The sequence below is a fragment of the Haliotis asinina genome, chromosome 12 (assembly GCF_037392515.1).
Source record: "Haliotis asinina isolate JCU_RB_2024 chromosome 12, JCU_Hal_asi_v2, whole genome shotgun sequence".
NCBI classification, from domain to species: domain Eukaryota; kingdom Metazoa; phylum Mollusca; class Gastropoda; order Lepetellida; family Haliotidae; genus Haliotis; species Haliotis asinina.
Window position 1 is genome coordinate 27,941,182 of NC_090291.1, and position 23,376 is coordinate 27,964,557.

Genomic DNA, 23,376 nt, shown 5'->3' on the forward strand with positions numbered 1-23,376 from the left:
AGTTTCACTGATTTGGTTGACATATGTCATCCTCCCATCAGAGTAGATCAAGCTGTCAGTCACTGGATTGTCTGGTCCATATTATTTACATACCAAAGCCATATTGCTGGAATAATTCTGAGAGGGGCGTTAAACAACAAACACAAATAGTGATGTGATTCATGAATCCCAGGGGAAGGAAACAGCTACAAGCTGTAGCCACAAAGACATCTATGAAGGAAAGAAACAGCTACAAGCTGTAGCCACAAAGACATCTGTGAAGGAAAGAAACAGCTACAAGCTGTAGCCACAAAGACATCAATGAAGGAAGGAAACAGCTACAAGCTGTAGCTACAAAGACATCTATGAAGGAAGGAAACAGATACAAGCTGTAGCCACAAAGACATCTATGAACAATGGAAACAGTTACAAGCTGTAGCCACAAAGACATCTATGAAGGATGGAAAAAGTGGTTGTTTGAGCAACACTGCATGTCCAAGGAAGAAGCTGAACACACTTCAACATTTGTCAAAAAAACTGAATGTTTATAACATACATGCATGCAGACACCTTTCATATATAGGATTGTCAACCAGAATGTACAACTGTGCGAAGTACAGTCACTAATCAGTTAGTATAAGGAAGTCTTGACAAGTTACATGTTAGAATCTGTTAAATCTGTATCAGATTAATATAAACTGACTTCATCAATGGACTTCATCATTTTAGAATATTATAGTTAACACAAAGGCTACATGTAGAGGAACAAATGTTTGCCATTAAAATATTTTAATTGTTATATATGTGTAAATCCAATTTTCTGGATAGTGATTGGTTAATTCAAATCATTCAGAGGTACATAATCACATTTTCCAACACACTATGTATTTTTCCAAATCTTAATAACATGTTATGGTAGAATGGAGATAAACATACTGAGTTGGAAAATCAGCTGGATATAACAAAATTATAATGACTCTTAATTATTTATTTAAAACTTCACACTATTTGTGTCCTTATATACCTCTGATTTTCCAATGTAGTATTTTTATCTCCTAAATATCTGGTATATGTACATTCCGCTACAAAAATGATTCAAGATGTTTATTGTACTCAAACAGACATCACATATTACATGAAAATAAATAGAAGTAACAATATATGTAACATATGTAAATATAAGAGGTTATATGTCATCCATGCCACATAATATGCAGAGAATCTCACCCAAGTGTCTACTGACATCAAATATATAAACACAAGTTGATAAGTAACAAATATCAAAGGCTTGTGAGGATATTTTTACCATTATCAATGAGTGTTGACATAATTGATATGAGAAGACACGTGGGTGATATTCCATTTATCATTCAAAATCATTCTTCATTAGTTTTCAATGAAAAATGTAGATCATTGAAACAAGGGGCTGCCATTAGATTTGCAGTGAGCGATGTCATAGTTGTGTGGTGTTACACAAAAAAACAACCATCTTCTGATCAGCTCAACCAAAACTTTTATTTGTGCTGATGACGTAATATCTGACATCACATGACCATTACGATATCAATGAGTATGAGGCACTGAGCATACATAGGTAACCTGGGCATCACACCAATCATTATTTGAGAAGAAATGTGTTACAAAATATACGGTAACAGTTATTATGTGACAAAAATGATAGATCCTGTAACATTTATACATGTTTATCACAAAATATTTCTCTCTGACACAGCACTTTGGATGTAAAACATATATTATATATATATAGCAAAGATTTAAGGATCATGAATAATTTGGGGAATAATTTGAGGGATAACACTAAGCAAATAATTTCATAAATTATTCCCCAAAATATGTACAATCCCTACCTTATGTTTCTGATGCATACATTCAACTCATAAAAATATACTGTAATCTTCATCTAGATAATCATATTATAGCACCCATAATTATGTTAAGACGTTATTACCCTTCAGTGAACAAAATAGCAATTTTTGTAACCCTACACAGGCCCGAACCCCAAGTTTATTGTACCCATGCCCAAAACAAAACCAAAGCAATTTTTATGACACCACCAAACCAAAACCCAAACCCAAGCAATTCTTGTAACCCTACCCAAATCCAGATAAAACTCATCAGTTTTCATGACTGATGTATGTTTCTAATGCAAGAGGTGGAAGGTGCTGTGAACTTACTGGGAAAACTATAGCATTAATCACGCTATGAAGTTGCATTGATGTTGGATTTTACATAAACTGGGACATCAAATGACTCAAATATTTTGTTGATGTCTTTTACAAAGAAACAGTTCAAATGTACCAAACTGGCATGATTTGATACAAGGAAAGCAGAATGACAAATCAGCCCTCCTTACTTTGGGGGCACAATAACCATAACTTAATGGAAGAATACAAAACAGCAGAGTTTGAACATTTCAGTTGACAAGGCACAACTGTCCTATAACCACGACACATTTCAGTCATTTGTTTGAGATCTCAGTATACCACTGATATATATACTATACATGTGAGCATTATTATAATAAACACTTACTGGGTCCAGATCCATAAAGAGTTTGTAAAGTTACGACATAGTGTAACTCTATTCTTTATCAAAGCATGGTGCTACAAACACGTTGAGGAATCCACGTCCTAAAAGATAAACAGTCATCTCCACTCTTTATGTATGACTTTGCAATCAAGTTAGATCTACAGACCCTGCAGTCATAACCAGAAACTGAGGCATCAGGCAGAGGATCCCACGGTTGAATGTCAGACGTCTGATCAGTGCAGTGACAGTTTGATCTACAGACCCTGCAGTCATAACCTCAGACTGAGGCATCAGGCAGAGGATCCCACGGTTGAATGTCAGACATCTGATCAATGCAGTGAGTCTGATCTACAGACCCTGCAGTCATAACCTCAGACTGAGGCATCACTCAGAGGATCCTATTGTTGAATGTCAGACGTCTGATCAGTGCAGTGACAGTTTGATCTACAGACCCTGCATTCATAACCTGAGACTGAGGCATCAGGCAGAGGATCCCACTGTTGAATGTCAGACGTCTGATCAGTGCAGTGACAGTTTGATCTACAGACCCTGCATTCATAACCTGAGACTGAGGCATCAGGCAGAGGATCCCACTGTTGAATGTCAGACGTCTGATCAGTGCAGTTATGGACATTCCCTCCTCTCCTTACGCCCCACCCAAATGGGCTGCCTAGACAGTCAGTGGCAATTCCTATGTTGTTAACAATCAGTTTAAAACCTGACAGTCTGATTGTTAGGGTTAGCTGGGTGTTGATATTTATGAGCAGCATTGAAATGAACACATATTTATATACTTAAAGCCACCAAATGACCCTCAATAAGACAAATGTGAGGGCTTACAAAGCCAAAAAGGTAAAGAAATCAAAAAGCACTGATATGACCAAACACACATGAAAAAATGTTAAATTAAAAATCTGTTTATGAATGTTTGCCAACAGCTAGTCACCTTCAACAACATGAGTAACAGAAGGAACATGTATTCTGTTCATCACTTTCCTGTTGGTCAGTTTTCACTATTACGTCATGGTTCCAAGACATAATGAATCACATGTGTCATGTTCATGATGCACGTATACAAACTGTGGGCAGTGCTTAATCAATACTCCTGGGCATAAATATGAGGAAATATTCCTTTTCTGTCTATTTCATGACCGGTCACGCTTTGTCACACCCTTCATACTCATTGGCTCATTCAAGATAAATTCCCCGACCATGAAACTGATTAAATACAGTGACGATAACATGAAACATACATCTACATCAAGGTAAAGGGAATCACAGCACACTTCCAGAGTCAACAAGAAGTTTATCCCAGCGGCGGCACCTTTGCACGAAAAGTTCTAGTTTCCTCTCTCCAAGCGAGATATATCAGTCAGATTTTGAGATTCACAGTTTTTCAGGGCTTCACAGCGTAGAAGAGCCCCCATCTCTGATCCCCCAGACCCACTCGGTATAGCTTGTCCTTCCAGCCAGTCACGATGTCATCATAGTCCTTCTGGCTGAACTCCTGCAAAATCAGACCAAACCAGTTAGGAGTCCCATATTCCATGGAAACAAAGAGAGATTCTTTGATCCAGTAGTGCTACAAATGACTCACACACTACTTTTGGATGGACACTCCTAGAAAAGTATTCACATGACATTACATTATAATACAAAGAAACAATGATTCTTGAATCTAGAATTATAATGGAATTCTTATAAAATGCTATTTGTGGACGACACTCTGTGGAGCATATTCACATAACATAACAAGAAAACAATGATTGTCATCACCACCCATATAAACATTTTCTGTAGATGTCTACTAGTTTGCATTTAACTATATATTTTCTGAAAGATGATTTTTTGAATGAATGATTCAGACAAAACTGACCAAATACAAAAGAAAGGGGTCACTTTGGCTGCCATTGACCTGGGCTTGCATTTTGCTGCTATGACAACTTTTCTGTTACACATACTGAATTACCTTGACCTTCAATGTTGTACAGTCGCTAGCAAGAATACCACTATTTGCAAACTTTGGTGGTGTTACAAATTCGAAATCTTTACATTTGACATAACCTTTGGAAATGACAATGAGTTACTTTGAGCCTGATGGAACTGACTGGATTGTTTTCCTTCAGGAATTTATCCAAACTTTCTAAAGACCTGATAGTTTTATCATTTAACTTCCAACGAACATAAAGGGGCCATCCAGTCGCAATCATAAATATATCTTAAGTTCAAATTCATGTTAACAAATGGTCTTTTTATTCTGAAACTGCATACAGAGGGACTTCAATCTTCTGTTTATTCTAGGGAAGTCCCAAAGCATACACAGGAAGTGTTTAAAGTCTCCTATATTTACCATAAGCATGCAGGAGAGAAATCAAGCTCAAGATGTTTACTTATTACCAGTGTTCAATGTTACTCAATCAGAACACGACTATTGATTGTTTTACCTAATATGCAAAAATCAGTTTTCACAAACCTTAATGAAAGCATCTTTCATCTGCTCTGTACGTGCCAACTCAGTCTTGAGAACTTTTGTGAACAGATCTGTCTTGTCCTCTGCTCGTACATCAACAAAGCCAGCCTGTTCCAGCAACTGAGGCAGATAAACACAAGACTGATTCAGGAGGGAATAATTTAACTTCATCATTTTGAGTGACTGAGTGAGTGAGTTGGGTTTTATGCCACTTTTAGCAATATGCCAGCAATATCACGTCGGGGAGCACCAGAAATGGGTTTCAAACATTGCAACCATGAGGGAAATCGAACCCAGGTCTTTGGTAGGACCAGTGAATGCTTTAACCACTAGGCTACCCCACTAGGCTACCCCACTGCAGCAGATTTCACATGAACTGGCACATCATACGACAGAAGTTTTTATATTTGTCACTAAGTGTGTGTGAGTGAGTATAGTTTTACGCTGCACTCAGCGGTATTCCAGCTATGTGGTGGCAGTCTGTAAATAGTAACGTCTGACCTAGACAAGCATCAATCTTTGCAACTGGGATACAGTCGGCAAGTCTGGTTAACCCATCACTGTAGTCACCTGATACAAGAAGCATGGGTTACTGAAGACCAGTTGTGACACAGACATTCACGCATATTGTCACAAACATACAACATAAAGCTTATAACCTGACAACTGAAAGGAAGAATGAGTGACAGTGTACACTACAGAAAGGGCAATAAACAGACTTAACCCCTGAGTTCTGCACAGTTGGACCATCCACAGAACAAAAACTAAACCATACAATGCTGCTCACCTGAATCAGTAGTAAAAGTGAAGCAACTAAAACATGGCTGGTAATCTGAACAAAATGTACCTTGATAAGAATGAACATACACAGTTCACCTTCATCAATATCCAAATTGAGAGTTTGTAAAAGGAAAGGGGGTGAAAAATTAGACAAGAAAAAAGTACCACCACAAACATTCGGGATATATGTTGTCTGACAATAGGAAAAATCTGTTGCTCTGTCTAGTCCATCGTACTGAAACCGCTGATAGAGATGGTCACAAGTTCCTTACTTCCAGACTAATAACAAGATACTATTTCCTTTCTGTGAAACGCTATTTTACATGAACTGCCAGTCCAATACGAGCCAGTTGTATCTGACCCATGGTGCCAATACCAGTAGAAACCTCATCTCCACCAGTGATAACCTCATCTCCACCAGTGGTAACCTCATCTCCACCTGTGGTAACCTCATCTCCACCAGTGGTAACCTCATCTCCACCTGTGGTAACCTCACCTCAACCTGTGGTAACCTCATCTCCACCAGTGTAACCTTCATCTCCATCTGTGGTAACTTCATCTCCACCAGCAGTAACCTCATCTCCACCTGTGGTAACCTTCATCTCCATCTGTGATAACCTCATCTCCACCGGTGGCAACCTCATCTCCATCTGTGGTAACCTTCATCTCCATCTGTGATAACCTCATCTCCACCGGTGGTAACCTCATCTCCACCAGTAGTAACCTCATCTCCACCTGTGGTAACCTCATCTCCACCAGTGGTAACCTTCATCATCTCCACCTGTGGTAACCTTCATCTCCATCTGTGATAATCTCATCTCCACCTGTGGTAACCTCATCTCCACCAGTGGTAACCTTCATCTCCACCTGTGGTAACGTCATCTCCACCAGTAGTAACCTCATCTCCACCTGTGGTAACCTCATCTCCACCTGTGGTAACCTTCATCTCCATCTGTGGTAACTTCATCTCCACCAGCGGTAACCTCATCTCCACCTGTGGTAACCTTCATCTCCATCTGTGGTAACCTCATCTCCACCTGTGGTAACCTCATCTCCACCTGTGGTAACCTCATCTCCACCTGTGGTAACCTTCATCTCTGCTGCATCTCAGCTTGTCATGTCTTCTGCTGAGCATCAACATCGTGTCCCAGTCAACACTAACCATCATATACAATATACAGTACAAGTACAATGTTTCAATTTTTAAGTGTCTAAGGCTACAACATTCATCATGAAGCATACCTTGCCATACTGTGCAGGACTGTACAAGATGTAACCCCTCTGTTTAACATACGCCTTGAAGACTTCCGAGTGCTCGTCAGCGCTGCAGCAGTAGTCTGAGATCAAGATCTTCCCACCTGGTTTCAGCCATTTCTACAAATTAATTCTCAAATTAATATTACTTTTATTTTTAGATCTGGTTCTGCTGACATGCTATTCCTGTACATTTAATCCAGGAGCGGATACTGCTTTCTGAGAAAGGGGGTTGAACAGAGATTCCTGCACAGGTTAATGCCCCATTTTATACACATCCATTACTCTTCCTGTACAGATAAATGCTCTGCCTGGACAGATTAGTGCTCTTTCTGTACAGATTAATGTTCTTCCTGAACAGATTAATTTTCTTCCTAGAGAGATTAATGCTTTTCTGCACATATTTATGAAAAGGTTGCTTGATTCAAAGAAAATATGCTTCATCTACTGAAACATCAGATCATAGATCCAGTTGAAATCAAAGGTGTATGGTAAGGCCAAGGATGAACACTCACCACACAGTGAGTGAGTGAATTTGGTTTTACATCGCTTTTAGCAATGTTCCAGCAATATCACTGTGAGAGACACCAGAAATGGGCTTCATCCAAGTGAGGAGTCGGCGTGAGGAGCTAACACTTTAAGTACAAGACTACCCCAACACCCCCTTCAGCACACAGCATGGCTATTTAAGGCGGTACAGGTGATTTCCAACTTACATAGAACCTCTTGAAGAGTGCCAGTTTGTCTGCAATGTGGAGGATGGTGTCCCTGCTGTAGATGACATCGAAGGACTCAGGGCTGTATGATCGTTTTGTGACATCCGCAATCTCAAACGTGACTTGGTCCGGATCCATCCCAACCTCTGCTGCCCTCTGGATCCCCAACTTGATCATGTTGGCTGACAGATCCATTGCCAGAACCCGTGCCCCAAATTCCTGAAACAGTCAACACAACCATGAGTTATACAAATAACTCCTCCCTTCAATACAGAATGATGATGAATGGCGGCCTTGAATAAATGTTTTTGTTCTTCCACAATAGCAGTAACCGCAGCAATATTTCCACCTATACAGGCTGGGCCAACATAATAATATACAGTCAATGTTTTTCTCCCCAACCTTTTTATATCCTTGCATGATGCCCTCAGTGTTTTGACAATAAGGAGCTTAACTTGTAAAAGGAAGCGATTAATGTCATTTTCACTTCTAACTTTTAGGATGAAATAGAGATCCCTTGTACAGTCACATTATAGGTGTGCAGATATCATCATAATATTCCTGTAACATGAATTCATCAGTTGTGATTATTGGAACATCATGTCAAAATGTGTAATTGTCTATGTGAGCCAGAGGCACATTCCAAGCAGACATTTGCCTCTCTTCTGCTGCCATTTTTTTGACAGGTCTTAAAGATCAAAGGGTCCCAGGGAATCAAAGCTGTAGTAGTGGGCCTCTTTGGGATCATTCATTCATTCATTCATTCATTCATTCATTCATTCCATTCATTCCATTCATTCCATTCATTCATTCATTCATTCATTCATTCATTCATTCATTCATTCATTACTTACTTACTTACTTACTTACTTACTTACTTACTTACTTACTTACTTACTTACTTACTTATTGCCAGGTTTACATGAACAAACTTACAAATGTCCACCAAATGTAGTAACTCACAATGATTGGGCAGAGAGGTTTGTCTTTCAGGGTGTTTCCAGTTCTTTAAAACACATCACTATTGTCAAAGGATGAAAAATCTATCACAGGATCTTGATGTACATTACAAATTTTTGGCAGAAAAACTATGTTTTGTGAGCCATTGACAAAGAGAGTTGAGAAAGAAAACCGTATCTTCAACTAATGTCATCATCTATCATATTCAACATGGCATGGTGATTGTGGGCTTCAGGGCAACCACTGAAACAACTGAGAGCAAAATCTGGTAACGATGAAACATGTGTCAAATCCATACAAAACAGACAGGCACGTAGCAGTCACAAAACCACACAAACCTCGATGGTCCCCCTTACAGTAAAACTGTCTGTCAGGATTAATTTCTCACAGATATGTTGAAAAGACAACAACAAATAAACCATCCTGATACTAATCACCCTGAAAGCTGTGATCCCAGAGAACTAAAAACCAGTTGGGTGTTACTGTGACTTGTATGAGAGAGGTATACATGGCACCTACCTTGGCCATGTAGAATGCACTGCCACCAATACCACAGCCCACGTCCAGCACATAAGCACCTTCGGTCAAGTTCAACATGTCAACAAACAGCTGCAATGGAAACCAGTATACTTGTCAAGGTCCAGTGTTACATTATTTCTTTGTTTTATCAAGTGGGTCTACTTTCTCCTGGGACCGGGGAACAGTCTAGTGGTTAAAGCATTCCTGTGTTTGATTTCCCACATGGGTACAATGTGTGAAGCCCATTTCTGGTGTCCCCAGTCATGATATTGATGAAATATTGCTACAAGCTGTGTAACACCATACTCACTCACTCAACTGTCTCCATACTTTCATAATTCAATGGCCTCAGGCCAAAAACATAACTTTTGCTTATTGCAGTTCTGTACAAGATGTGAAACCATTACAATACAATATTTAGTTTTAAATTGAAATATTTAGTTTGGTTAGTTGTAGAATTCATGGCTACAGTAAAACGTAGTTCGTGTGAATGAGTGAGGTTGATTTCCTGCTGCTTCAGGTAGTATTCCATTTACAGCACAGTGCAACAGCAAGTGAGTGAGTGAGTTAGTTTTACGCTGCACTCAAGAAATATTCCAGCTGTCTGGTGATCTGAAAATAACCAAATCTGGACAAGAGAACCGATGACATGTGATAACCAAGTCAGCAAGCCTCCCCACCTGATCATGTTATTCACCTCTTACAACCAACAAGCATAGGTTGATGAAGATCAAATCTGACCTGGATCTTCATGGGTCACAGAAGACGCAGGATGTTAAATTCATGTAGGTCTTACACATTTACCACCTGGTAGAGCCGATCAGCATGGGTCTGGTGTTCAAAAACACACAAATGTACCACAGTAAACTGATTTTCAAGTCAGTGATCATGCAGTGTCAAGGGACATACCTCCGTACACCAAATTGCAGCATACTTTACTCCCATGATATGAGAAGGTGATGTCACTTCAGTTAATGAAGCTAAGCCTGTACATGGGAGTGGGGTATTTTGTGGCAACAGAAGGGATATTCATTCCTTACATCATCTTGCCCAGATTCAAGCTAGGTTTATACATTATATTTAGCATCCTGTGAGAAATTCAGCAATTTTCCAGTGGTAGAATCAAGTCGGTAAATAATGGGACAGACAATCCAGTGATTGGTATCAAACGCATCAGTTAGGTTATGACCATATGCATCAACCAAGTAGGTGTGTCTGCCTACATGATTCTCAGGATCTGAGCCTGTTAGTCACACTGCACACTGATTTATGATGACCAGTAGTAACCTGTACCTGAAGAAGCAATATAAGAACAGCAAGTGAAGCCTACCTTTGTAGTTGCAAGTCCACCAGTACTGACAAATGTCCGGCCAAATATCTTCTCATAACGAAGGATGCCATTCATGGAATATTGCTGGGAGTCAAGGAACTCCTGAAATGTCTGGAAGCCCTGGTTGGCAGATGTGTCTCGCTTAACCTTCTGCCACAACCACACCACCTGGTTTCCATTGCTTTTACGCTGCAAAAACAAAGGACACACTGTAGCTCACCTTACAACACTACACACTCAACACAGACACACTGAAGCTCACCATACAACACTACACACTCAGCACAGACACACTGAAGCTCACCTTACAACACTACACACTCAACACAGACACATAATAGCTCACCTTACACACATACACCTACCTTAATATATGTGGCCACAGCCTTTGAAAACACCAGGTCCAATCCATAGGACTGGTTCTCTCCACAGGGAACAACGGTGGAGGCAGCAAAGGCATCGTACAACTGGGGATTTCGGTAGTGGGTGGGATTGTTTGTACGTGGCTTGTTACCTGTCACACAAAACTACAATTTTACAAATACACGAAAAGTCTCCCTGCTTTCTCACCGAAGGACTTAGAAATCATAATGTACAACCACACATTTCAAGTTTGATATCACCTGGTTAAATAAATAACTTCCTCTACATCGGCTTGCAGCACAGCACATCTGACCCATGTAGTGATAGCCATAAGACTTCAACTCTAATTACGTCATTTCTGTTGACATTATATCAGGCATGGGATGCATGCTCTATGCAGTGCGTGCGCGCAGGGGTAGTCTTGTGGTTAAAGTGTTTGCTCATCACACTGAAGGAATGGGTTCAATTCACCACAAGGGTACAATGGTTGAAGTCCTTGAGATCATGACGAACATTGTTATAACAACCTCCAGGTGAGTGGTAGCACTTTTCATAAAGCAGATCATCTAGCTACCTTTGAAGAACAAACTTCCAGTTTGACAATATCAGTTTTAACAAGAGATACACAGCTTTTATGCAAGTACCCCTATTTCTCAAATACCTCAACAAGAAGGTCAAATGTTCTTGTCTTACTGAACAGCAGTCCACTACCAATCATAATCCAACCACAATCCAATCAGAGATTTCACTATTTCTGGCTGAAACCATTGGAGTCTACTCAAACAACCATGCCATAGAAACAGTTTCAGACCAAGTGAAGCAAAAGCAATCCTGGACATCATTTGCCACACCTCGAAGCAATCAAATAACATGCACGCATGTTTTAGTACTTGCTAAAGACTATGGTATTAGTAATATCAATAATATTTTCAATGAGGATATGGTACATGTGACCAGAAATTGTGGCCTGATGACGTTACACCTACCTGAGGCATGGAAGCAAGACTCTCTGATGAACAGGTAGCCATCCTCATCCAACCACTCAAGCAGCTTCCTTAACAGATCTTGGACCTCTGTGTCAGATAGGTACATCAACAACCAGTTGGAGAACACAATGTCAGCACTGTAACAGGACCACATCAGTGACTAGAGGATGTTACATGCACACATCAGTGACTAGAGGCAGTTGCAGGATCACATCAGTGACTAGAGGCAGTTGCAGAAAACTATAGGATGTTATATGATCACATCAGTGACTAGAGGCAGTTGTAGGAAACTAGAGGCAGTTACAGGATCACATCAATGACTAGAGGTAGTGAGCAGCATTTTAACAATCTTCTGTCATCCATTTGTGACAGATACGTATCTGCTCCCAACCTACAACAGTGGATCCTTACCTCTTGCTGTCTCTCTGTAGACGAGTGACATCAGCACACTGGAACTCTATGTTACCATAGCGACTGTTGGCTGCCTTGTTCTTACTGAGAAACTCCTGTATGAAATCCACTGCTACAACATTTGAAGCTGACTCAGCAAAAACGCTTGTAAATCTCCTGAAAACAAAACAAAAAAAAGATTACACATTTGTTTTAGGCAACCAATGACACTTAAACATTATGATCGTCCAAAAATGCAATTTACTGCAGTGCTACCAAAAATCAGTTTCAAACCAATGCAGTTTTCATCTGGCTTTATCACTTATTTTCAGCAAATATTCACAAAGTCTTACACAATAAATAAGATAAACAAACAAGAAGCCAAGAACACAATCATACAAAAACAATTAGAATTCTTTCAACTTTACAACTCTGGGCCATTCCATATAAGTATAACAAAGCCATAACTATGGCAACACCAGACCAGTGAAATGATATCTGACAGAAATAGTCCTACCCAATGCCTGCTCCCAGTTCTATCACCCTCTTGCCAGTGAAGTCTGGGAGGTACGAGAGTATCTCCGGCATCTCTTCCTTGTGAAGTTCCTCTGCATCATTGTCTAGCATCATCTCCTGTAGTGATCCAGATTTTGAGTGTTCCTTCCAGTAATCAGCCATGGCAGTTCTCACACCTGGAACCAAAGGTGAAACAGTAAGGAAGAGGAGTTATCTTTGCTTTGACTGGTCGGTGTGGAGTGTGGGAAACACAGACAGTGTTTATCCAAACAGTGAGCACATCACCCGCCCACCCACTATACCACCAACCCCACTCATATCGGTTGCACTATCTTTACTAAACATGGGTTGAAAGTCTTGAGCTGAGTTCAGAAGACTCAAAACCTGTTTCAGCAAGAATACATGTAATGTTGCTTTCAAAGATGTACTTCAGTGTTGCTTGAGTAACATTGCCAAAAATGGCGTTTCAGATTTATATTTATGGACACTCTTACACGACCCACCTGTGCCTGTACAGTGCGCCATGTTAATCATCCACGTGCAAATGTTACAAGAGCTAGGCCTATAATGAACACTGCACAGCGTAATTCATTTGGTTCCACCCAATAGTCATAGTATGAAGAGACAGTGCTAGTTTCCAAGCTGTGACACCTCAATGACTTGTTTTATGTTGTCATGACAATGAATGCCATCAACTTTGTTTATTCAAATCAATCTTCACTTAGTTTCAATTGCCAACAAATACTCACAGTACACCAAATGTTACATCAATAAGTGACACTGCTGACTTTCTCTATGTTATTTTATTGATTGTTAGCAAAAAAGAAATGAAGGCAACTCAGGCAATGTATGTTCATAAAGAGGAAGATTTTAGGTGATACTAAAAGGCTCAGAAAGAGCACAAACAATAATGACATTAACACACTGACGGCCACCATGAGTATACTCTTAGTGTCAATGTCTGAGCCAGTTTGCATCTACAAGCTATCTTGAGGCTACTTCACTGGTACTTTTAATCAAGTTTCACATGTTGGCAAACAGACACAAGAAGCAATCGTCTCCTGGTGGTTACAAAAGAATGTCAGGAGCCATTTGTTTCTTGTCCCTATTTTGCCAACATGTGAAACGTGTTTTAAGATACCATTGTTGTCAAGATAACTTGTTGTGACAAATTCGACCAGAATTGATACTACGAATATACCTGTGATAAACAGTCAATGTGTTAAGGAAAAAAGCCACAGGTAATCTTAAACATGTATGCTTTTTGGATTCAATCCAAATTCACGTTTAAAAGTAACAACAGTCTCTGAGGCTGTTCCAAGCCATTCATCTTGCATGGGCAAAGAATCCTACATAGACAAAGGACCTGTTTCCATACTGCACAATCAAGCATTAAGTGCTTTCACATTGTTTTAGCATTATTCCGGCAATGTACAGAAGGGGACAACATAAATGGGCTATAGTCATATTGTACGCATGTGGGGAATCAAACTTGGGTCCTTGGTGTGACGAATGAACACCTTAACCACTAGGCTACCCCTCCGCCCCTCCTGCACTATGAACCTAGCACCACAGACAAATTGCCCAGTTAAACAATCAAATGTTATATATTTTCCAAGTACAACAAAATGGAAACATTTTAACAATTGTTTACTTGAACTTTTAAAACAAATATAATGGCTCATCTGTTGCTAGTACAACAATTTTATGGTGCTGAAATACAATTTGGTCAAAATCAGCAAGGTATTGTGCAGTGCAGCTTAAACAAAACAAAAGGTCAGAAAAGTCCAAATATATGGTGGAATATATGGTCGGTAAATAATCAAGTCTGGACCAGACAATCAAGTGATCAATAGAATGAGCATTGATCTATGCAACTGGGATACAAGGACATGCCAACCAAGTCAATGAGCCTGACCATCCGATCATGTTAACCCTTTGTTGAAGATCAATTCTAATCTGCTAATATTAGTGTATTGAATCAACATTTTAATCAGTACCTTTTCTTCAAGTTACCTCCCTTATTATGATGATGAAAGCACCAGTATAACTAAACACCACTGAATATGACATATGACAATTACCAGTATATATCAGACAAATAATATTTACAAAGGTATGTAGCAATAAACATTTCAATTTCTTAATTCAGGAAAAAAATATCTTTTTCCTGGTTATATACATATGGAAATTAATTAAGCAACACCAAATTCAAAGACACATAAAAACTTAACAAAGTTTAACGAAGTAATTTTGATGATTGATTATTCAATTTTGATGTATTGACATATAGCATGAGCTTTTCATGGGTTGATATGACGCACGTGAAGCTTGCACAGCGCACGTGCATTGCTTTAACCTCAACTTTCGAAAAATGCACTTTTTCCCTGGGGTGTTTACAAGCGCAGGTTGTCGATTGCATTCGGTTTTTCATTCATTTCAATGTCATGGCACGTAGGAAATTATCAGAGGCCACTCGTTGGCAAATAATCGGCATGAGGAATGCTGGTATGTCTCTAAGACAAATCGGGACTCAAATCGGACGACATCATTCCATAATTTCAAAACTTTTGAAAAAATACCGGGTCACTAATGAAGTTAAAGACCTGCCTAGACCAGGAAGACCCAGGAAGACCACAGTCCGGGAGGACAGAGCTTTACTGAGACTTGTACGGCGCAGGTCCTTCGACTCGAGCTCTCGGTTGAGACAGGAGTGGCTTCCAGGGAGACCCATCTCGAACAGGACTGTTCGGAATCGTCTGAAAGCTGCAGGATACCGGGCAAGGAGGCCAATCAAGCGACCCAGACTGTCTCCAGCCCATAAGGCAGCCCGACTGGCCTGGTGTAATGACCGTTTGCACTGGAACATTGCCTCTTGGAGGAAGGTCCATTTCTCAGATGAGAGCCGGTTCTTGCTGCACATGGTGGACGGTCGTACTCGGGTCTGGAGGCAGAGGAACACAGCAATGGCTCCACGGAACATCCAGGAGACTGTGGCCTTTGGGGGAGGTTCCGTTATGGTATGGGGGTGCATTTCCATGAACTGCAAGTTGGATATCATTACCATCCGTGGCAACCTTAACGGTGTTCGTTACCAACAGGAGGTTCTTGACAGGGCTGTGGTACCTCATTTTGAGAACCATCCTCTGGCAACGAGACCCATATTTATGGACGACAATGCTAGACCTCACAGGGCGCATGCTGTAAATGATTTTTTGCGGCAAAATGCAATTGACAGAATTCCATGGCCTGCCATGAGCCCTGACCTCAACCCCATTGAACATTTGTGGGACTTTATTGGCCGTCGTGTGAGGCAGAGAGACCCACCAGTCCATAATCTCAACGAATTGACGGCTGCCCTGCATGAGGAGTGGAACAGGATCCCCCAGAATCAGATCCGGAGACTCATCCAAGGAATGAGGAGGCGTCTGGAATCGGTGGTGCGTGCGCAGGGAGGACACACTAGATATTGATGAAAGTCGGTGTGCAGACTCTCAGATGACTGTTCTTTCTTTCCATGTGACATTTGTGTTAATACACCTGACAACAACGTCTGTGGATGAATAGTAAATTGTGTCCATTTTTTCATGAATTTAAGACAGTTTTAAGAATTTGGATTTCGTTGCAATAAAGCAAAGTCTTGATACTTTTTCCCTTTAAGTTGTTTGTCAGAGATCGTCTGTTGAATAAAAAAGTGTCAAACTATATCAACCCGGCATATTTTGATTGTCAGAACACTTCAAAGTTGCTCCAATAGAAAAAATTGGGGTGTTGCTTGATTAATTTCCAGGTGTATACTTCCATAGATAGCTTGTGCCAAAACTGATCATGCATACTTCACAGCACACACTCAACAACACTGATAATTAAAACAAATCTAACACCTGGTTGTAAATATAGAGAAGTCTTAGATTATTAATTTCAAATAAAGATTTTCAAGTTGTCTCAATAATACTGATAACATACTATACTTAGATCTACAGTAATCACTTATATGTAGTCCTTTACATGGAATGTCTGTTACCATGGTTACTTCATGTCAAAGTGAAGGGAAATGACATTTGTTTTGATATCATTTTGCATAATGGCCACAGGAAATTGATAGCTTGTTTCAGTTATCGCCACAAACATGTAGGTATATTTCAAAGCCAATATACATATTGCAGCTACCATTAATTATTACACACACATTCTGGATATGTTTATGAGATAATTTTGAATATTTAAAACAGGTGTCGTGTTACCAGTTAAAAGTTATCCAATGAGTGTTGTGTAACCAAACTAGGTTTTTCAACGATAGTGATGTCAAAATGCCAATCTTTCTTTTGCCACCTCAGTATTTTAAAATAACAATATTACTCCATTCAAGCAGTTTTAGACTAAAAATGTCAGCCAGACAAAACAGCAGGTTTCTAGATAATTAAAATTCAATTTTGGTGTCCTGGGGACAGTATTATGTTTCACCTGAATATTTTTAATTATTTTTTATTCACTGGCGAAAGCGAGTGAATAAATCAAAACATCTAAAAATATTGGCCACTCTGTAGATGAAATTAAACAATTATAAATATTCAAAATGATATTCAGAGTGTGTGTAATAAAGGATAATACACTGTGTCATACAATAAAGGGTAATACACTGTGTCATGCAATGAAGGATTACATGCCAAGTCATACAATAAGGGGTAATACACTGCATCATACAAAAATATGTAATACACTGTGTCATACAATAACGGGTAATATGCTGTGTCATACAATACTGGACAATACTCTGTGTCATACAATATGGGGTAATACACTGTTTCATACAAAAACAGGTTAAGACAGTTTGTCATACAAAATAAGGGGATATGACAGTATGAGACCATACAATGTGTGGGAATACCGCATGATTTGGGTCAAGATAATGTATGAAAATACAGTATTGGGCATGACAGTGTGGGGCAATACAGTATGATGTAATACAATTTGAGCTATACAATATAGGGTTATACAATGAGGTGTTATACAGTGCAAGGCAACACAGTATGGGGTAATACACTATAGGGCTTATCAGTATGACATATGGACAGTACAAAGGCAGGAAATTCAGTTAGGGACTGCACAGTATCGGGCAATACAATTAATGAGCGGGCTGTACAGTTGGGGCAATACAATGTGAGGGCTGTACAGTATGGAGCAATGTAATGAGTGGGCTGTACATTATGGGGCAATACAATGCTTGGGCTGTACAGTAAGGAGCAATACAATGTGCAGCCAGTACAGTATGGGGTAATACAATGCTCAGGCGGTACAGTATGGGTGCAATATAGTGAGAGTTTAGTTTTACACCACTTTTAGCAATATTCCAGAAACATCATCACGGAGAGCACCAGAAATGTATTAGTCATGTTGGGTATCAAACCTTGATCTTTGTGTGACGAGCAAACACTTTAAGTGTTAGGCTACCCCTCTCACTGTAGACTACTAGTCTGTCGTACAGACCCTGAAGTATAAATATCCAAGAAAGCCCATGCAAGTCTAGAAAATGTGGCAAGTCTAGATTTCCATAGCTTCTGAAGAAAATCTCAGGGCCCCATTTCATTATATTATTTTTTTTACTATAAACGTTTATTCAGTAAAATATGTTCATTTCCGAGACTAGCTGTTAGTCCAGTAGACTACCAGATCGGATGCTGGATCTAGTGACCCACATTATTTACAGCATCCCATCATGGCGGTACCGACATCGCGTGGCGATTATTTCCTCGAACTAGCCATCTCCCACGGGGTGCAGATACATTGAAAGCACTGAATTTGCAATGAAGTAGCAGTTTTACAAAAGCGCGAGTTTGTCGGTAACTCAAAGTGTGGATAAAGTGCACTGCACTAGCCATACCGCATGGAGATACATACTGTGTAGGATAACTCAATGTGGAGCAATTTTCTATGGCCAATGGATGCAGTTACAGGTGTATAAGCAAGGCCAGAGGCCATATAATAGACACTGCCAAGACCATATCGTACTGTATGGTCTAACTCACAGCTTTAGATCCAGTCACTAATACAGACACACTCACTCAAATTTGATAGTCTCATGTGATGATCACCCTAAACATAATAAAATTGCAATTAACTTTTTTAATCATTTAAACTTTGCGAACATAACCATGGTAACATTTAACAAAGTGATCTTAGCGCTACGACAGTCGTAAGAGTACGTATATATATATATATGAGCCTTCGTCCTGCTAATCTGAGTAACACTGACCCAGTTGACAGTTACGCCGGGGGCGTGAGAGGTCATAGGTCGAACTCCACAGGTAACATAACCAGTGCTCCTGTACCTAAATAAGCCCAGTCTTCAATGGCAATGTGTAATGCTTGGGTCAACTTACCCTAAGCGACCCGGCAGTCGGTTGTATCGCTTACATGAACCTACGTACGATTATATAGGTGCTATCTATGTAGGTCAGAAGCGCTGGACAGTGTAGAATACTGGAGTTATCTCCCTTGGACAAGAGATAGGAAAATTCCGCTCGTCAGCTGTTGAGTGGGGAATATCTTGACATTGCACTTGTGATGGAAACAACCATATTTCTACTGGTTGATAACACATTTGTAATTATAGTTTGGATTTAAGATGTGAGTAACAACGATCCCACTAAAATATACGAAATGTATAAACACTCGCGGTTTAACATCCTTTTTTCAGAGCATTTGCTATAAAAATCAAACCGATTCTACTGTATGGTGCAGACATTTGGGGGGTTAAATACTTTGATTCCATAGGGAAAGTGCATTTACTTGCCATCAAGAAACTTCACGGGGTAAAGATGGGCACATCAAGTGTTACGTTATATAGGGAATGTGGCAGATACCCTTGCATCAGATCTTCATAAATCAGGGAGATTAAATATTGAAACAGGTTAATAACTATGCCAGCCTATCGTTTACCACCGACCAAATGTTATAACATGATGTTTCTTTACGACAAACAAGATAAAAAGAATTGGATAACAGATGTCAAACACCAACTTTTTTCTACAGGATGTAATTATTACTTATGGTACGAGCAAAAGGTTGGATTTTCGTCGTTGTTTCTACATGCAGTCACGGAAAGATTAAAAGTTACTTACAAACAAAACTGGTTGAAAACAATTTCAATATCTACAAAATATAATTATCATTCAATTTTTGAACCTCACATTTATACTGAACGTCATTTATCATGTGATTGTGTCAAAAAATTTAGACTGCATATAGTTTGTTTCCATCTCATGATCTTTTAACTGAAAAAAGGTAAAGGAGAAGAATCTGAAGATGCTGCAATAATAATGTTATAGAAGACGAACGTCATCTTTCCTATGGTTGTATGTCCACCTTATAATACTATACGTTACACATATATTAAGGAATTCTATTTTGTCCATCCATCAAGTGATAATTTTTCTTGTCTGTTGAATTGTTCAAATGAAATTATAATTCAAAATGTTGTGGTTTCTATCTATCAAACCATGATTTAAGACAATTACATATATGAAATAGATCTGTGGACTCCTCAGCCCTGAAACAAAGCTTGACTGATTGAATATGTACGGCTGAACTTCTCCAACTCGAATACATTGGAGCGCTCGGTTCAAAAGCTGTTCATGATACAGATTTGTCCATATCACAGCATAACTGTAGGCTGCTGGTTAACCAACGACTGAATACATGTTAACTGTTTTCACTGTAAATGGCTTTGTAAGCAAGTGCATGTGTGTCCCTTTTCCTGTGGCTCAAGGGCTGAATTAACATGCTTTTCAACACGATAACTACAAAAATGACCATCTCTGACCGGTTCTGACAGTCTCTGTAGTCTTTCAGTTCGAGTGTTTCGCCTGGGAGCCAGAAGGTTGGTCGGTGTTCCGGAAGTCATACCGAAAGACGGTAAAAGTATACACTGACTGATACATGTGAGAAGAGTGAGCACCACTTCCAGGGTTGGGTATCTATCACCAGTAAGTGAGTCTTACGTTTACCACGAGCAGGGACGCGGTGCAAACAAACATAGAAACAACCGAGATTTGAACCAACAATTACAGGTGTATTTGGTGCACTTTAGACGACTATCCAGGCTGGAATATTGTTAAACTATCTAACTCGCTCTCAGTTGATGTACACACGCATGTATGCATGCACGCACACATACAAAATCGCGAACGCAGACGACACAAGAAAACAGTTAGAATTATCTCCTTTCGATCGACTTGCATTCGCAAAACATCGGTAATTTCCATGCATCATGCGTGATTCAATGTCATTCGAGATAAAGAAGTTCCACCACGAAGGCCCGATTAAGATACCATTGGCAGCGGAGTACATTACTGTCACGTCCGCTGGTAACGACATATACTTAACTGCACCAGCTTTAGACTGTCACGTCCGCTGGTAACGACATATACTTAATTGCACCAGCTCCAGAGCGTCACGTCCGCAGGTAACGACATATACTTAATTGCACCAGCTCCAGAGTGTCACGTCCGCTGGTAACGACATATACTTAATTGCACCAGCTCCAGAGTGTCACGTCCGCTGGTAACGACATATACTTAATTGCACCAGCTCCAGAGTGTCACGTCTGCTGGTAAAGACATATAAAACTTAATTGCGCCAGCTCCAGACTGTCACGTCCGCTGGTAACGACATATACTTAATTGCACCAGCTTTAGACTGTCACGTCCGCTGGTAACGACATATACTTAATTGCGCCAGCTCCAGACTGTCACGTCCGCTGGTAACGACATATACTTAATTGCGCCAGCTTTAGACTGCCACGTCCGCTGGTAACGACACATGCTCTTGAAACTGCGCCAGCGTCAGTTTGCCACGTCAGGTAACGAGTAACGTCGTATTCTCATTCACATCAACGTCAGTTTGCCACATCATATGGTTAATCACGTTTTCGTAAATAAACAATTGAGTATTGATTTCGATTGGTTTGCTTGACTTTGCTCCTTTGTGAAATATATTTTCAATTAAATCAATAACATCATCCATGAGTATAGTATCTCTGAAAAGATATGATCAGACAAGCCGTGGTGCAAACAAGGATGTTCCTCTGTGCGCTAGAAACTGCCGTTTCATCTTGCACTTCATCAGACTGGCGACTTTCTCTCAGCCCCTCTGCGTTGCACAGCTTATTTGTCGATATTACATCAAGGGGGCGTGATACCAAATGTATCAATATAGATCAATAAAACTGTACGTACCAACTTTACTTGACATGTTTTCTCTTTCTTTATAACAAAACCTCTCGACACCAAATAAATTCACTTTTCAGTCAAAGTGTTGTTTTAGTGATATTCTGAAGCTGAAGCGGGCCTTTTATGCAACTTAGACTGTGTGTGTGTCAGACGATACGAAAGGTGAAGGTTATACTATCTCCACATGTCAGGGGAAGTTTCCGACCATGCCCTGCCGGTGGGGATTTGTGGTTGCGTTTGTGTGATCTGATCGGATCATATTGAAAGACATTTTGTATGATGTTAAAAATATTCCCGTTCTTTCATAAAGCTTACTAAACGTGTTACAAATATACATCTTTTCATATAAACAATGTTACTACATGTTATAATGTAACCTCTATTGTTAAGTATTGATAACTATCACCAAGACACCTACATATGACACATACACGACACATGTATCTATGACACAGGCATATACATGCCCTAAACCATGCGAATAATGCATCACCAGTTAGAGCAAACGTCGACGCCAGTATTATATACTAGGCTTCATTAAATAAGGGTCAAATGATAAATAGCACATGAGAAGGAAAGTTTCTCAGAAATAATAGAACTAAGCGTGTCATCATAATGTACAATGTGTTGACAAAAGTGACACATTGTGACATACAAACAAAAAGTTCAAACAACACTTCCTAACATCAGTTGTATAGACCCACGTACTAAGTATGAAAACGACAAACAAGAAACACTCGGTCATTCAATATCTCACTCGTCCGAGCACATGCAAAATGTGGCGCAAGTGGGGTTGCGCAGCGTAGAGAATATGACCAGTCTTCTTATATACGAGCGAAGCATATAAGAAGACTAGTCATATTCTCTACGCTGCGCAACCCACTTGGGCTACAGTTTGCCTGTGGTCCGAGACACAGGTGCCCCTAGTTCTCATGCTTCTTATCATGTTCTTAAATAAATCTTTCGGAATAGCATTTCATTCCTCTACTAAAGCTCTGCGGAGTCCTGGGAGATCTGACGAGCTTTGCTGGTCACTCCATCCGCTCTTCACCCTGCTGCCTAAGGATTGCTTTGACAGACCACAAAAGCCATGGATAGCTTGCAGGAATTGAACTGTTATAGGAGCCAGGATTTAGTCCCGATAATGCTGTTCTGTAAGGTTATCGTCGACCATTGGAGTACGTCCAGTAGGAGTTATCCCTGCCCAAGCCACGATCGACCACCTCCAGATCAGTTATGCATGGCCATAGTCTCATCTGTGATTCGCTCCCCATTACAACGATTCCCTGCTGACCGTCATGGAAGGACAAGTTGAATCTCTCATCTGTGAAGA

At 39.9% G+C, this 23,376-nt stretch overlaps 1 protein-coding gene across 3 annotated transcripts; it reads right to left on the reverse strand.

Moving 5' to 3' along the window:
- Positions 1-1,475: 1,475 nt before the first annotated feature.
- LOC137258631 (uncharacterized) lies at positions 1,476-22,078 on the reverse strand. Of its 3 annotated transcripts, none has more exons than XM_067796328.1 (11): positions 22,050-22,078; positions 12,815-12,989; positions 12,319-12,474; positions 11,908-12,044; positions 10,924-11,072; positions 10,559-10,747; positions 9,229-9,318; positions 7,750-7,968; positions 7,022-7,153; positions 5,003-5,119; positions 1,476-4,036 (listed from the first exon to the last, which is right to left on the reverse strand). In XM_067796328.1, exons 1-11 carry the CDS (start codon positions 22,063-22,065, stop codon positions 3,926-3,928), a joined length of 1,491 nt encoding a protein of 496 aa, XP_067652429.1. In that variant the 5' UTR covers positions 22,066-22,078; the 3' UTR covers positions 1,476-3,925. The 3 variants fall into 3 exon arrangements, with proteins under 3 accessions (XP_067652429.1, XP_067652430.1, XP_067652427.1); XM_067796329.1 differs by lacking the exon at positions 22,050-22,078 and adding an exon at positions 19,194-19,249; XM_067796326.1 differs by lacking the exon at positions 22,050-22,078 and adding an exon at positions 13,317-13,387.
- Positions 22,079-23,376: the final 1,298 nt, after the last annotated feature.